Source organism: Gallinula chloropus (assembly GCF_964237585.1).
Source record: "Gallinula chloropus genome assembly, chromosome: 7".
Taxonomy (NCBI): Eukaryota; Metazoa; Chordata; class Aves; order Gruiformes; family Rallidae; genus Gallinula; species Gallinula chloropus.
In genome coordinates this window covers 14,466,088-14,483,230 of record NC_140092.1, presented here as the reverse complement: position 1 = coordinate 14,483,230, position 17,143 = coordinate 14,466,088, and the positions used below count along the sequence as shown (strand labels likewise).

At 41.3% G+C, this 17,143-nt stretch overlaps 1 protein-coding gene across 3 annotated transcripts in view; it reads left to right on the top strand.

Annotated features, from left to right (window-relative positions):
* Positions 1-705: 705 nt before the first annotated feature.
* The window catches only part of APBB2 (amyloid beta precursor protein binding family B member 2), a gene marked incomplete at its 5' end in the record, with an annotated part of 107,279 nt that continues 90,841 nt past the window's right edge, over positions 706-17,143 (top strand). For all 3 annotated transcript variants that reach the window (XM_084266901.1, XM_084266900.1, XM_084266899.1), the window contains 2 exons: positions 706-751; positions 14,535-15,335. In XM_084266901.1, the coding sequence (XP_084123027.1) occupies positions 706-751; positions 14,535-15,335 (847 nt within the window). The remainder of the gene's footprint in view (positions 752-14,534; positions 15,336-17,143) is intronic.

The following is a 17,143-nucleotide window of genomic DNA, read 5'->3' as shown; positions in this document are numbered from 1 at the left end:
CTTTATGCTAGTTTTTTGACAGGTTTGCTAGCATTTCAATTAAGCTTTTGGCTTTGGGGTTTGATAGTCCAAACTGACAATATGATGTGCCGTGCGCTGCTTGTTTGCTTGGGGTTTTGATGCTTTGAGAAAACTGAGACACTAGTAAATCGCCTGCATTCTTGTGAAGACACTTTGTGTTTTAGGGAGAGATTCAAAGCAATCAAAGCACGGACAAGTCTTGCTCCTAAGGCAAGCTGTTCACAAGCCTGTTGGATAACGATTGCCTCGCAGAATTTAAGACAACGCTGCTGTTAAATCTCACCTACTGGCTAACTGTATTTAAAGCCAAAAGCAAACTCTTTCTTGCAGTGTTTGTTCGGTCTGTATCATGGGCCAAAAGATGCTACTGTATGACCTGAGACTTCTTTGTGCCTTAAAATTTATGTGAGCTTATTAATGGAGGCCAACCACTAATAATAAATTTGTGCTGCATGTGTAGCACAACAGTTCATCTCTTCTGACAACATGACTATGAATAATTTATAGATGTAGTTATACTGAAATTTGTAGGGGTCATTAGCATTTTAATGAAAAAGATACAGCTGTTGTACTAAATCTTCACTTCTTTTTTTTTTCTTCTTCTTCTTCTCCTCCCTCAGTTAAGCGTTTCGATCTGCACTCTGAAAGCAGCTGACAGCGTGCGGTAATGTGCTGACTGGCACTATGGGCAGGCGGTACCCGGGGGCTCACTATCGGCCAAGCAGCTCATGTATGTATGCAGTTGGGTCTAATTTATTTGTTGCTTTATTACTTCTGAAGGCTGCTAAGTTTATAAATTTTAAAATAGTATTTCTAAAGGGTGCTGACATATTCTAATCGATGCCAGCTCTCCTCTGTGTGTACCCAAATGGTAAGTATATTGATTTATGTTTAAACTGCAAAGGTGTTTTTTAGAACTTTAAAAAAAAGTGGCTTGTGGTGTGACTTGACCAAATCTACTGCAGTGTGCTGTGTTCCGTGCTGTTTCAAGGTCTCCAACTTCAGTTACTTCAGGGTTCAAAAGTTTATTCCCATCCTAAGTTTTTAGTGCCACAAGTTTACTCCCATCCCAAGTTCTTAGTACCAGATACCTTCAAATTAACAAACTACTTGAGCTTACCCTAAAATGTCATGGTGTGCTATAGCTTTAGTTGCTTGCAGCTGTCTCCAGATTTTTTATATGCTTGAGTTCAATATTACTCAGGTGTTTTTCTCTGAATTGTATCCTCTTGGATTATATTACATTGTCTCTTACTGGAGGTTGCCTTCTATAAAATTGCAAAGCCAACTCCTAAAATTTATCACCTGCACCCTTCCATTGAGTAAGCAGACCTCTTTCCCGCTAGTGCAGATGGCAGCTCCCACACCATGGTGGTTCCATAGTGCAGGCTGTGTGACATGAGCTGACGTGACCTTCCCTGGAGAGCTCTGTGGGGTGGTGCCCTGACTCCGGAAGGCTGTTGTTGGTCATTGTGTGCTTTTTGTTGATACCTCACATTGCTGAGGTGAAGCTGTGGTAGGTTAACATTTGTATTCACTCTTCTTTCTGCTGTAGCAGAACAACATGATCCCACATGGTTTTTTCTTGGTATCAAAGCCAGCTTAAGAAGTTCTCACTTCTATACTGTCCTTTCTGTATCTTTAAGGGCTTCTTTAAAAGCCTGAGACATTTCAGGCATCCAGCTCCACACATACTTGTGTGGGCTGATGTAAGTAGTAAACTGCAGTGAGAACTTCCAGCTGCAGCAGGACAGAAACAAACTATGGTGGCTGTGCCATCAGATGTGAGGAACTGTGTGGTGATGTCCTGTATCCAGAACTTGACTTTGTGGGATTTTTCCTTAACCACAAGGCTATATCCTAGGAAGGCGTAAAAGGTTTTTACTCTTTGCTGCAGACTATTCGTAGATGTCATGAAGATGTATAGTAAAATGGTGCATTAGAGCCAATTTGTATACAACTTTTCTGAAGAGTTTGTCTTGAGTATTAATGTTGGGGTATTTCTAGAATGGAACAAATAAATGGTTATTACAGTTTTGACAGGTCTCTGGTGGCTGAGAGCTAGAGTACAAAATTGGACTGCTCAGTTTGAATCACTTCACATTGAATCTAGACCCCAGCCTTCAAGCATGTCCAGGCATTACATTCTTAGCAGAAAAGCCTAGGACTTTTTCCTGGTGTCTGGCTGAGCAGTTCATCATCATCTGCCAGACCTAAAACTTGGGTCAGAATCAATTGGTGCCAGAGCTTCCTCTGTTTGAGGATAAAGATGTCAAAATATCTACTTCATGATTGCTTTATGCTTTTGTTAAGCCAAGTTTTCCTTTTCCTTAACCTGTCAAGGTTTCTAAGCCAGGAAACTTGTTTTAAATTTCGGTTTTGTTACTGTATGATTTGTGCAACTTCCTGGTGCCTAACATAACAATCACTTTCAGTATCTAACAATAACAGCATTGAAATTGCCCAGTCTTTGGGAAATGTAGATGAGAACGAAATCTCTGATAGCAGATTTAGATCTCAATGAAAGTCCTGGCAAAATACGTAACTTTGCTTTTGTTTTCTTTGCATAAATAATGAGTAATTGCACCACCTCAGCTATTGTATTTCACATTCCCAGTTCTTGCAATCCTAATGTTGTACCATTAAGGACACTGTGCAGCATTAAGCCTTAGTCCCTGACTTTTATCTTCTGCATGTATATTTGAATATACCTAAGTGCAGGCTGTGAAGGGAAGAATTAGATCTGTGTGGAGTATGGCAGTGGTATTGCATCTTTGGTGGTGAGATTATATTTCATACATCAATGACATAGACAATTTTGTCTTATGATTTCATAAATTTAATGACTGGGATAGTGTGCAGTCTTAGGAGAATAGTAAAAGTGTTTATGTTCTAGGAAACATTTCACATTTTAAATAGAAAACAGCTTATTTGAAGCCCAGTGCTAGGAAATACCTTTGAAATACAGGTGCTGAAGCAAGGTGTTTAAAGTCTAATGTTGAAAGTTGTGAATTTTATCAGGTGCATGCTAGTTTCAGACTTTTTGAAAGTGCAATTAGAGAGCAATGACCTGCCTTGATTACTGACAGTAAACAAGGCAGTCCTGGGTGTATCCCTGGCTCTGTCTAGCACTGCTGACTTAACACTCCCTTGTGTGCTGTTTTGTGGGTTTTATTTTTTCTTTTCCGTGCTTTTCTTCTGAAAAATATGGACTAAGGACATGCACTCTGCAGCTACTGAGAAGCTAGGTTTTGTAAACAGATTTCTTTCACTAATCCCTCCCGAGCTCTGTTTATATTATTCTAATACTTGCTTATAACCCCCACTTTTCTGTATGGGCTGCAGCAGCTCTTTTGAGACCATGCTGCTGCTGTTGTGGTAGCCTCAAATCTTCTTTCACACTAACCAGGTTTTTTCTGTGCACAGAGTAAAAGGGTTTTGTATGTCTGGAAGAAATGTTTTAACAGGTTGCCCATGCTTATCATGTCCCAGTGAATTATAATTAATTTATTTTAGTAGTGTTTTGTAAGATAGTGAAATCTGAGCAAATCATTCCAGAGAACATGGAATTGGTTCCAGTGCCATGCTGCTGGCATTTAATGCTCAGGAAGGGCTTAAATAGCAATCCACACAGTTTTGTGATAGTGCTTTAAAAGAAGCCAAACAAGCCCTCTCTTTTCAGAAGACACTGGAAGTGAGGAAGTGCAGGAATTTGTGGGTGGTAGTTCTCAGCACGCGCTGACCTTTGGAGCGTGCGGGGTGGAGGCGCAGCCCTGCGCTGGCACGTCAGCGCTCACCAGAAGGAAGGGACCCGCTTGCGCTGGGAGCTCCGTGACCAGCCCTCGCTGCCCGCAGAAGACAGGACCACCTCTCCCCCTGGGAAGTCATCCTCGTGATTTGTGGCAGGCAGAGGTGGACTTCTGTTTCTTTTTGAACTATTAGAAATCTCTTACTTAAAAATGATTCAGACTAGAATCTATATAGAATGATTTATTGCTATAGTTCTGCCAATATAATTATTAGCTCTAACTGGAGTTTGATTTCAGAAATGACTGATGGAGGGTGATTTTTTTTTTTTTCCTTTTTTTTCCCCCTTCTCTCTCTCTCTCTCTCTCTCCCAAGCAGAGCTTTTTGGGTAACTAGCATTTTGAAGAAATGCTCGTATATCAAAGATGAGTATGGAATAGCCCTTGTGGGAAGGCGTTCCCTTGGACTGCAGAGGGAGGAGGTTTGAGTCTCAGTTCTTCCTGATCATCTCCCATGCTACAGCTACTCTTATAAATAATTTAGTATTCTTGTGGGCAGAGAGAGTGGGGCTGACTTTATAAACTTGGGGTTTGATTTCCCTCCAGGAACACTGACATTTCTGTTCTACCTGTGTCCTTTAAGGAGCAGGCAGCTGCGTGGATCTCGGCTCTCAGCCGGGGTAAAACCATGACAGCCTGTGTCTCTTCAGCTTCCCAAACTGTGACCTTCTTTGGACTGGGACAGTCCTCCACTGCAGGTTGCAAGTGGGCTGTTGCTTAGTGAAACTGATGGAAAGTCTTACCTTTGTTACAGTGAAATAAGAAAACAAATGTGAGAATGGTGACATCATAAATAACAACAAACATCTGAAGAAAATCCCCCAAACTTCCCATCTCAGCCAGTGTCAGTAATTGTATTGGTGGTGTTAGCCCAAGATGACTTGGTGTGAAAACGTACTGTGGGGTGGCTCTGTGGGCTTGTCTTGGAGTCACTGCCAGAATAATAGAAAACTCACCTATAGCGGCACCATGGCCCTCAGAGAAGAGTGGATCTACCATGCAGCTCTAGGTAGAAGCATCCCAGTAAAATTCTACATCTGCAGAATTCTTTCCCATGTCTCCTGACCTTTTCTTCCTGGAGAAGGATACCTTGGTATAAATGAGACTTGAGGTTTAGCACTGCACAGGTTTTGCTCAGGGGGGACAGTTTTCTGTAAAGTTGCTGAAAAGCTCCACGTAATTGTTGCTTAGCTGAGGAGAAGGTGGGGATGCAGGTGATTAATGGAGAGAATATTACAGAAGCACCCAGTAATACTGCTCTCCCTGTTAAAGCCTCACTTTCTGCCTTTCCTAGGAAGCTTCACAACCTCATTGAGGCCTCTTGGGTGAGGTCCTGCAGATAGGAGCTGACTCAGAGCCTACAGATAAAAAGCTTTCTTGAAGAACTGTGTGTTATTCTAAGTGTACATTGTCGCTTCTGGTTTTATTTCTTGGCATAATTAAATAGTTCCCCTATCCTAGGAGCCTGACAGGTCTGTTTGTTCTGCATGGTGAAACCAGAGGTTGCAGTGCTCTGAAGGCTTCTGGAAGCTCCACTTGGGGTTGTGCATGTTCATAGAGAACTACCACAGTACCAGAGTTGCATCATGTGTTAGTCCCCTTTCACAGACATCCCAGTGCCTTTGGTGTTAAACTATTTTGTGAAGGTCAGTGAGTTTGTAGGTAAAGATACAGGAGTAGAGGATTTTGGCTAGCACCAAGATTCCATGCTGAAATTTAGGCAAGTAATACTAGTAGCTTGTTCGATGTCTTCTACAGTCAAGTTTGCAGTTTGTTGAAACTGAGCCCACATTTAGACGTGCTTCAGTGTAATTAATACAAATGGAATTAAGTGCAGTTGCTTTTTGGTTATGTTCTCCTTCCACTTTATTATGGATTGATCTGTTCAGTTTACGGTGACCATAAAGCAAATGCAATCCTTTGATTTTATTTATGAGCATGTGGGGTTGATTTATGTGCAACCACTATCGGTAGAAATTTCTTAGTGTAGCACAACAGCATTCTTAGGGAGCTCTACTTGCTACAGCAGGCCAAGATTAAAGTTGTTCCCATACTCTAGTACCATAATTACATCGGGAGAGTTGCTGTAAGGTGTGGCCACCTCATCATCTCTCAGCATTCTGTCAGCTTCAGCAGTACCGCCACACTTGGATTTATAAACTGTTTGTATGTCTTCAAGTATTACTGATTTGCCCCATTAAAGTTTAGTTGAAGACAATATAAAGCTTTGCAGGCAACTTTCAGCCTTGCTGTGATGTAGCTCTTTGTGTAATGAGCCTTACTTTAGTTCAGCTTTTAATGGAAAAATGGACTAGGAATATGGAGACCTTTTCTTGTTTGATGTGTCCTGTGCTCTGAAGTACATTGTGCTCCATTACTGGGAGCAAGGGGTATGTGGGTAGGACATGGGAGTTCAACTTTAGGATAGTTTTAGCAGATGTAGTTAAAATGGCATATATAATAACCTTGCCTAGGTGAGATACAGAATGCTTTTAATGTATGTGGAGCAGAAGCAATTTGTCAATGTGCAAAATCTTAATTTCCTCTCCCTGAGAGCCCTGATAGTCTCCTTTTGCAAAACCTGGCAATCAATCTAATGCTCTGTTCTGTGACTAAGACTGGGACTCTCTTATTTTTGCTCATAGCCCTCAACTTACTGTTAGCAATTGGAATTTATTTGCAAATGCTTATGAATGAAATTAGTGGGGTTTATTCCTTACATTGCAACTTTTGATACACATGTATTTTTAGTCTTTATTTCTTTTCATATGGAGTTTTAGAGAGTCTACTGAAAGATTTCCTATTTATTTAATTACAGTATTTTCATCTTTAGAACCCAATTTGACACTAAGCACGAACATATAGTAACAAGAAAACAATTCTGGAGTACTGTGCTCTTTCAAATGCATTTTGAGTCCCCAGCTATGAGACGGTGATAATAGGTGGCTCAAAATTATTGCTACCAGTCCGGGTATTTTGAGGGTATAAACATTTCTGGGTAACTTTGATAAGAGCTTAATGTGTAACTAGCCATAAATACGTTATATGTAATTCAGAGGGCAGATGAAGTTGTAGCAGGTGAAATGGTGATGCCAGGGAAGTGTATCTGTTAAAATGTGTGAGTTCAAAAAGAGAAGCTGAAATGTCTGCATTTATGTAGATGCAGATAGTTGTTGTTAGAGAAGGGGATTGTGCTGAGGAGTGTGCAGTGTTGCATACTAGAGCCCTAGGCTCTGCAGGGACAGCTGAGTGTTTGCAAGCTGCAAATAGCAGGGCCAGAGACAGGATGTGTGGGGAGGTGGTTAATGATAATCCTCTAATTCATTATTTATTTTTTGTGTGTCCAGCACAGATGCTGTGTGGGAACTTAACTCATCCATTGCATCTGACAGGGGCTCAGTTAACATTTTTGCTCCTTCTGTTAATACTGCTGTGACCTATGCTTAATCTCCTTCCTACTTTCACTGCCTGTGTTTCCTGATGAAAGAGGTTGGTACTGGGCTAATACCATGGCAAGCAGCTGGAAGTCTGGTGCCCGATCCCACGCGTTTCCTTAACACTGTTAAGGAATTGATCATCTTTTGAAGCTGCTGAATTTAGGAGCTGTCGAATGATCTCATTTAAATTTATGTGGGGCTGAAAAAGTACCAATCCGTGCCCATCAATTCCTTTCAGTTACTCCGTTAGGCATATGGGTAGGCTGCCTTTCCTACAGAACAGTTTGGTTACCTTTTTGTTTCCCTGAGACAGTTCATCCTAGCTTTCTTTTTCATAGGGCATCGTGCTTTGGCTTTGGTGATTCTGATCAGGTTTGATTATACGTTGTTTACCTTCAGATGTGGTAAGAGTTATTTTCGGATGGCAAAAGATGATGAGATTGAAATTGCAGGGTATGGAAGACAGAGGTGTCCTTGCTTTATTGGTCATCTAAGGAATTTAAGTTAGAATTTCTGAGTTTGTGTCTCTGTGTAAGACAGAACGAAGCTTATGCATATGCTCTATATATTATAGTGTGCATTTAGAGTTGTTTCTAATTAAATAAGTCTGGGGTGTGATCATCATTGTAGAGATGGAGTAATTTATACATTGATTAAAAAGGCCCCAAACAGGCTTAGGAGTACAGGATTAGAAAAGACGAGTAAGGTTTACTTAGCAAACGTCTTTGTGAATGTATAGATGTGATGACAGAAGGTCTTATTATCTGTGCTTGCAAGTAGCCAACAGATAAGACATGCTCCATCTTCTTGCTGTGACAGCACTGTTTTTGCTGCCAGACTGTTCCATTCTGTACTGGGGGGGAAATCTAATTAAAGGGAGAAAATTTAATTTGGGAAAGACTTAGTATGCCATCTCGGTTTTTCCCTTCCTAAATGCAGGATTAGTCGTGATTGCATGTCATGGTTATGCCTTATATAAATGGAAGAATAGCTTGCTATTTCTCCAAGTGATCATTTGATTTAAGAATACTCTCGTAGCATAAGACCCAAATCATTTGCCACAGAGTTTCAGTCAGATAGTCAAATATACACTGATTATTTAGGTGTATCTGTCCTAATAAAATTATAGGTAAAGGAACAATGGATTTAGCCTGTTTCTTTTTGTCATTATTATTTTTGTTGTTTTTCTTTTTCCTTTGTAGCTGTTATAACCTGATTCTGGGAGGCATCTTGTCTCCGAATTTTTGCTGGATGAGGAATTTGGCTGTGTAAGAAAGGGGAGGGAGAAAATGGCAAATTGGGAATACAAACTCCACTTGAGTGCCAGAACTCATTGCAGGATCTGACGTTGTTTTTCCCTTAATAACATTATTTAAAGACAGATCAGCATTATGGATTTCCATTAATGAAAGCATCACCAGAACAGAGACAGCACTGCTGCTAGGCTGTTGCAGTAGGTTGGCAGCACGGTTAGCTCTAAAAGGAAAAATGTCATTATTGTGGCAGCAGGGGCTGGCAGGGTGCCTCTTGGGGATGGAGGAGCCAGGACAGAAAGCTGCTTACCGGATGCTGATTTCAGTAGGACTGGGTGAAGCAGAAATAGCTGGAAATGGGAGACACTGCATTTAGCAAACAGGTCAAAGTGGTGATTTTGTTCTGCTGGGAGGACAGAGCCAGGGTGGAGTGGAAAGGGCAGCCATAATTCCCTGCTTGATCAGGGGGCTTGGATCTTGAGAGGCTCTTCCTATCTTCAGCAGCTCTGAGGTTTGTGTGGAGGAGTCTGCGGATGGTTTTGAGAGCACACAGACAAGCTGCTTGCAGCCCTGATCCTTTCCTGCTCTTGTATTCCCAAAACTGCTCTGCCCACCGTTGGAATTTGTTTTCCTGGCTTTGCTGAGATTTCTCTCTCCAGCTTCCAAGCTCAGTCCCGCAGAGATGTTATTGCTGGAAGGAGCAGTGAGAACAAAAACCGCTGTCTGTAGGAACATCATTGGTTGCTGTGATCCACCATAGCACCTGATTCCAGTGTTTTCCTTCCTTTCCCTCCTGAAAGTGGGGAGGGAATTTTCCATCCTCTGAAATGTGTGTATATACATAGGCAAAATGGAACATGATGACACTTGACACAGAGTTTCTAATCTTGATTCTGATTTCAGCAATGTTAATGTAAATCTAGAGTTTGTTAGGATACATTTGGCTGATGTGTTTAACCATTTAGCTGCTGATAGCTGAAGAATGAATGCAGGTTGAGAGAAGACTGTGTTGGGATACTTTAAAAAAAGTCAATTCATACAGGAATTCACCCTTTGAGGCGGAGGGAGTGAGCTGTGTTGGGTTGCAGTCATTGTATAACAGAAGCTTTCTCTTCAGCTGCTTAGGCTGTAGTGTACAGGACCTGAGGCTGCAGGCCCGCAGTATGAGCTTGTCCTTAGGTGTTTTGTACTCAGGAGATCCTTGCAGAAAGGCAGTCTGCTTTGTGAAGAGGTTTGTATTATTTCTTTCCTGTATTTCCTAGGCATAATGGCAGAAATGCTGTAAGGGCATACAAGTACCTTGACTCACAGTTGTGTGTCTTTCACACCCAGACCAGGGACTTTAAGGCAAAAAGGGGCTGGTGAGAAGACGACCAGGAAAAGGTCCTGTACAGGGCTAACTTGCTACCTAACTTGTTTTTTTATGATACCCTCCTGTGGGATGAATCCTGCAGACTATGCTTTTCAATTTCAGGTGCTGGATCTTGTTCTGCAAATTTTCATGTGAACATGCCTTACTGCTGTGTTTATTTTTCTCAGTGCTGATGCAGTTTCCCCAGTAAGCTCTAGTTCAGTAACTGGGGAGAACACCAGATTTTCTATTGTTACGGAGTTTTTGGTACAGTATGTTAATTAAAATGGGATAATATTCTTGAACTTGTGCTCCTAGTAAACTGTACAATAAGAAAAATGTCTTAGTTATTTTTAATTACTTGTTCTCATTTCTGTGGACTGGCCTCTCCCATACTTTAATGACTGTTAAGTATCATTGAAAGCTCAAAAGGTCCTGACTGTTACATTCCAGGGTATGTTTAGAATGCTTAACATCTCTCAGGAACATCTGAAATGTGGTATTTTATTTTGTGTTTTCCTTTGGTTTTAATTCTTAAATGATCCCTCTTTTCAGATTTCAAATTATAATCTATATCCTGATGCATTGCTGACGCCCCGTGAGCCATGTCAGAAGTACTTCCAGGTCAGATGCCCTTTAAAAGATTCTGCTATGCGAATATGTGAAACTTTCCTCCTCTTTTCCTTCTTATTCCCAGGCCCGTATTTTGCTTTCATTTTGCACTTACACATGAAAAATAGCAAGCACTTCATTTTCTTTTTAACAGTGCCTTTTTAAATAAACTCTCTATTCAGCTTTTTATAAACCATTCCTATAGAGAATACAGTGCAAAGAAGTCTTAATAGAGGCAAAGACAAATCAGTCACACACTGTTTTCTGTTTGCAGTGGCATTTTCTCTCTCCTGGCTCTGTGAGGTTTATGGCAAGATTGAAAAACATCAATAAAAACCATTCAAGTAAAAGTATTATTTGTATTATTATGATGCTTAGAAAATTGGGACTAGTTTGTCTTAAACACGTTATGGTGGTGATGGTATATTAATTTATATCTGTAAGTATGTTTCTAAACGTTAGAAGTTGCAGTTGAGACTGCTTTGTTTTAAAAAGCAAGCTAAAGCTATTAATTAATTGCTGTGACATCTTCTGCCTAAGTGCTGACCTAAGCACCAACGTTCTATAAACATGGGGTTATTCCCAGTAATGTTAACATCCTAGTTATTTTTAGTTTTTCATCAGAGTCCAAATTTTTTTTTATTATAATACCCTATTTTTACTTGCTTATAACTTAGTATTGCTCACCTGCTGCAGGTGAGATTGACCGATCGACTCAGTGATGCCCAGTCTGCTTGTCCTTTTTCAGCAGAAGGCAGAGGAGTTGGAAAAAGGTGCCCCGTGCCAGTGGCATTGTCTGTCCTTGCCAGTGGTCAGGCAGTACAAGGAGCTGCCTGAGCAGGGGGCAGATGGGCTCTGCCTGCAGTGGGGTGGCTGCATGCAGGACCCCTGGTACAGGGTGTTGGTTAGCCAGTGAGGGGCACAGTCCCAGCGTGCGTGAGGTAGCCCTGCAGCAAGGGAGACAGGCTCACTGGGGAAGACCGAATAAAAGGTAAAGGAAGTCAGCAATGGGAATTTTGGTCTTGAAGTTACAGGCAGAGCAAGAAGTTGCATTGTTTTGACGTTTTTAATTAGGAAGTTGGGATGTGCTTCCTCTGGGAATAGTGACATGTTTCAAGCATCACCATGTCCTGTGTAAAAGAGGAGGGACAGGCCATTGCTTTTCCCCCTTATGCTGTTCTGTGCAGCCCTGGGTTGGGGGTGCTGTGGGGGTGGTGTGTTCAGTACATGTGAGCATTTCCTTGAATAGAAACATTTTCCAAGCACTTCAGTTACTCATGGTCTGATAGCAGCTTCTGTCCTTGAAGCGCAAGACCTGCTCCTTCCCAACTGTGTTCTCTTTTTGCCTTTCTTGTTGCTTCCCTTTTTCCCACCTTTGTATCTGTTTCTGAGAGTGGAGGGATGCCAGAAGGTTCATCCCAGTGCCTGGCTGGGAGTGCAGTCCTGTGAGAGGACAGCCTGCTCCTCTCTGTGCACGCCTCATGGCACCGTTTGCATATTCATTGATCATTTGATCATGGTGATTTGATCAATGGATCATTTGAAAAGGGGATCAGGAGGGGACGGGGTGTCTAGTGAAAGGTTTTTTCTGCTTATGATCATAGACCAATCCAGCTGTGCACCTTCTGGAAGCTCTGGCTCAGTCATTGATCAGTGTTCCAATATTCATCATAAATCCAAGGGGGAGCTTTATCAAGCTTTATGCGTAATGCATTTTGTTTCAGTGTTTCTATGTCCTTATGATATTTTTGATAAGTGAAATGCTAACGGTAGGAGGCTGGCTGAAGATAATCTGTCAGGCAGATACTTAGGCTTTATCTAGGGAGATTATTTTTTTAAGAAATTTGTTCAGTGGTAAAAATAGTGCCAAACATTGCGTGAAGCAGCTCGCTTGTAACAAAGAACAAGAATAAATTTCAGTCTTGTTCCAGATTGTGGCAGTTGTATTTATTGATGAAAAAAATAATTCTTGTTTTAATTTGCTGAAGCATGAAGCAAAATATAATCTAGTGAAATCTGTAGATACTGTGCAATTCCATAAAGTCTAAAGGTCAGGCAGTCGGTCAACATTATCCTGCCCGATTAATTTATTTTTTATGTAACTTTCAAATTGTCAGACTTTTAACTGATTCAGAAAAAGGTATAAAGCATCCAGACGATAAGCACAGGCCATTTTGTGGGTTTAGATTAAAACATGTGCTTTGGTAACATCATATAGGATCAGATGTGACCTTACTTACGTTAGATTTGGTTGGTTTTAGGCAAGATGCAGAAAGCAACGTATATTGATGTATTTGAGAAATGCATTTATACAGTTCCTTAAAATTACATGATGGTTGTGTTTTAGAAGTCTTTTGTGGCTAAAACTGAAATTGCCTATAGGGTATTTGTTACCTGTTACCTAAACTGATGGATTTTGCACTGTGTGTGGGGAGCAATCTGTCTTTGAAGAATTTAGGGCTGCTCTAGACTGACTGACTGGGACTTGAGGAAACGGCAGACATGAAAATTTGTGAAATTTCATTTAAATTATGTATTGGACAAGTTTGAGAAGTTTTTCTAGGTGGGTGATTCAGGGAACAGAGTATACTTGGTCTGCTTGGTTTTAAATGAACCACAGCAGTGGTTGGAAGTGTGCAGCTTTGACAGCACATCAAAGAAGAAACACTAGCAACTGTGTGTGCATTTAGGTAACGTTGTGAAGTGCTCCTTTTCACTGAGTGTTTAGGTATATGTTCTTTTAAAACCCATATATTTAATCTCTTGTAAATCTGCACAGCAGTCAGTTTTGTCATGTATCACATACATAAGGATGCAGCACAATTCAGCTGGAATGATCTGTCATCAGCTAGCTCAAATTATAGCTTTTCATTCCTGGATAAGCCCCAGACATGTTTTTATGTGCAATATAAGCAGCCAGTGATGTCTGAGAATTAGGAACAACAGAAAGGGTGTTTCAGGCTGTGGCAGATGGGAATGATTTATTAATTGGCCTCTAATTTGGTTGCCAGGTGTTGAACAACAGTGACTTCTACAGTATGTAAATTGAGGTGCTCATGGAGTATTTGTCTAGATTAGTGGGCATCATAAATAGGAAGTACAGGAAGAAATGATAGTTCATTAAAAAAAGACCAGCTTTTGATTATTTTTATCATAGTCTAACAATTTGTTACCTCAACAAACAATTTTTCAATATGTGACTTGTGCCCCTGACTAATAAAAAACAGAAACTTGTCTACAACTAGACAAAAGAATAGTTTTATTTCACTGTGAATTATGTGTACTGTGCCCTAGGATGTACATTTTATCTTTTGAGTTAGAACTTTGAGTGAGCCATCTTTCTTTAAAGTTGATTGAATTAGAGCAAGATATTTTGTCAAATTCCTCCCTGGAATCAACCGCAGTAAGGCGGGAGACTCATTGTTGTGGTGCTCCTGCTTTCTGTCCCCTGCTCTGCTTCCCCCTTCAAAAAAAAAAAAAAACGAAGAGAAAAGGACAAAGAGCAAATGCAGGTGTTAAGAGGCAACAGCTGACTGGCCTGTCAAGCTTAAAATTAACAGTGCCTGAGTTCTACATGAAAAAAGAGCAGCATCTGCTTGTGGTCTGCTTAGAAATTTCTCAAATTTTCAGCTTCCTAGTGAAGGCTCAAGGAGCTCTTCCCCTCCATGTAAGAGATAGAGGTGACATGGTGGCTGACTGGGCTCCCGGAAGTGCATTGCACTTGCGAGGGGCACGTCTCCTGCCCCCAGGCCTGCCTGCAACAGAATCAAACATCAAAAAAACTGCCTTAAATCTGCCTTGTATAGGGTCAGGCTTTCTGCTTCTACTCAGCTTTGTGGTACTGATGATCTGTCTATATTTTTCTGCCTCGGATTTTCCTTATTTAATAAGCTACGCTTTTGTCTATTCTCTTACCCACTTAGGTTGTGGTAATTTTCCTGCTGTAAAGCAATTATGTGAAGTGCCACATCCCTTTACCAGAAGCCCTAGCAAAGCAAGCAATGTATATAATGAATGTATTTCATGATGGTTTTGCTTTCTTTTGCTTTTCTAGTCGATTCTGGCGTGGACGCGTTGGCAGTGTTTATGGCAAGCGGCAGCACGACGGACGTTGTGAACCGCAACAGCCCCGCCACCCCGCCCAACACCCTTAACCTGCGCTCCTCACACAACGAACTTCTGAATGCAGAAATTAGGCACACAGAGACCAAGAACAGCACTCCTCCAAAATGCAGGAAAAAATACGCGCTGACTAACATTCAGACAGCCATGGGTCTTTCCGATCCAGCAGCGCAGCCCCTCCTGGGGAACAGCTCTGCCAATATAAAGCTGGTGAAGAATGGAGAAAACCAGCTCAGGAAAGCCGCCGAGCAGGGACAGCAGGATCCCAACAAAAACCTCAGTACCACTGCGGGCATAAATGTAACTTCTGAGAAGTTTGAAGGCAAAGAGCCGATCCCGCAGGATTCCTCTGGCTGTGAAATATTACCCTCACAGCCAAGGAGGACCAAGAGCTTCCTGAATTACTATGCAGATCTAGAGACATCTGCTAGAGAGCTGGAGCAGAGTTTTGTTGGGATGGAAGATAAATCTGCACAAAGCAACAGCCAGGCTTCTACCGTTATTGTCAATGGGGAAGTCTTGCCCCGGAAACAAAACAAGCTGTCAAGCCCAGAGGATGGCCAAGTTGCTACAGTGTCGTCGAGCCCTGAGACTAAGAAAGACCATCCGAAAACTGGGGCCAAAACAGATTGTGCCCTCCACAGAATTCAAAACCTGGCTCCAAGTGATGAGGACTCCAGCTGGACTACACTGTCCCAGGACAGCGCCTCGCCGAGCTCACCCGATGAAACAGGTACGCAAAGCAAAGTCTGCTCACAGACACTGTTTTAGTTTTAGAAATGCATTGCTTAACTCCTGAGAGAGGCACTTCAGCTGCACCTTTGGAGAACTGCATTGAAATGCAAGTGCAGGGCCTGCATGTGGTTCCTCATCCACTTGGGAGTGCTTGGCAGCCTCCCGCTCTGTCCTACTGGTTTTGCTGCTGCTTTAGGAAAGGCACCAGCAAATGCTACAGATGTCTGCAAACTGCACCTTTTGCTACTTAATAAATAATTGCTCTTCACTAATCTAAGGGCATGTGTTTGTCTGGAGACTGTACAGCAGTTCTGTACAGTAACTCAGAAGCTGAAACCGTGGCTTTTCATGTTTTGGAAGCCTGGGCTCATTAAATATTTGAGCAGTAATGATGACTTATGCACCAGCTCCATTGTGATTTAAACAGATCTGTCTTATTTTGAAAACTCTAGAGATCTTAATTTACTCCAGTTACTGGACTTTGTCCATTTGGATTTTTTTAATATCCAAGCCAGTATAAAAGGTACAATTTTGTCAGAATAATGGGAGACAATCCAGTTCTCGAGGGTGACATGTGACTAAAGAAGTTCATCATATATCAAGGGATCATATTTTAAGGGATTTCATTACTACAGTACAGAGATTATATACTGTTTGGAGGTCACCATGGTCCAAATCCACAGCTGTATTACACATCCATGACTGTGACAATAGTAATTCTTATTTTAACATATAGAGGTTTTAAAATTGCAACTGGAAATCCCCACTATGTGACATGTAATGGATCTTCTGACCTTCTTTCTGTTATGTAACAAACTTTTGCTGTTAAGAGAGAAAATTTTAATGAAGTCACCTCTTCGTGTGCAAAATGAGCAAATTTTCAGTGTACTGAAAGTTGCTTTTGGGGTTAATAGTATTTTTGGGGATACTTGATATAATATGCATGACAGCACTGATAACATTTTGTGGAGAAATTATCAATAGAAGGTATTTAGATAACTGCACAATGAGTTTGATGGCTCCTTGTGCCTTTGTACTTGCCCCAGGTTTGGCAGTGAGACACTGTGAATAGAAAACTTAACATTCACTGAAAACAGAAGTAATTCCAACTAGTTTAAGTAAGGGTGCTGTAAGATGCCAAGAACTGGCATAAACTTTGTTTCAAGCTTTTCTTGCCACTGGTGTATTACCAGTGTACAGTGTATGAGCTCGCTCAGTGTGCAGGAAGGGGACTTTCTGTTCTGAGGTAGCGAGAAGTTTGCTTTTTTAAGTAATCAAGTGTAAGCTGAGCTGTGGCTTGTTTGCACTACAGAAATAAAGGGAATCTTCCCTGCTGAGTGTGGGGAGTTTCCTTGTTTAAAAAAAAAAAATAGATTAGAACATCAATTAAGCCCTCAAAGCTCACCATGCTTCTAAAGTGGAAGAAAGGGGGTTTTATAAATTCTCTGCTGCCTTCACCATGCACTGTGTTATAAGCAGTTACAGGAAAGCAGATATCCAGTTATCTGAGTTTATCTCTGTTAAAGAGTAAGAAAACCTTAGAAAACCACAAAATTGCCTTCCAAGATCAAGATTGTAGAAGTGTTTCTCATCCCCTGTGGTCACTGTTGATGAGCACTGGTCATCACTGAGGTCATAGGACCTCTCATGGCAGATTCGAACACTGGGCTTCAGATGCCTCTATATTTAAGTATTCCTGGACTCTAAAAACATCCAACTGTTACAACATGCAACTTAGGGACATCTGTCTCTCAGGTTTATTTGCTATCTTGAATTTACCTCCACTCTGATAAAATGGTTTCATTA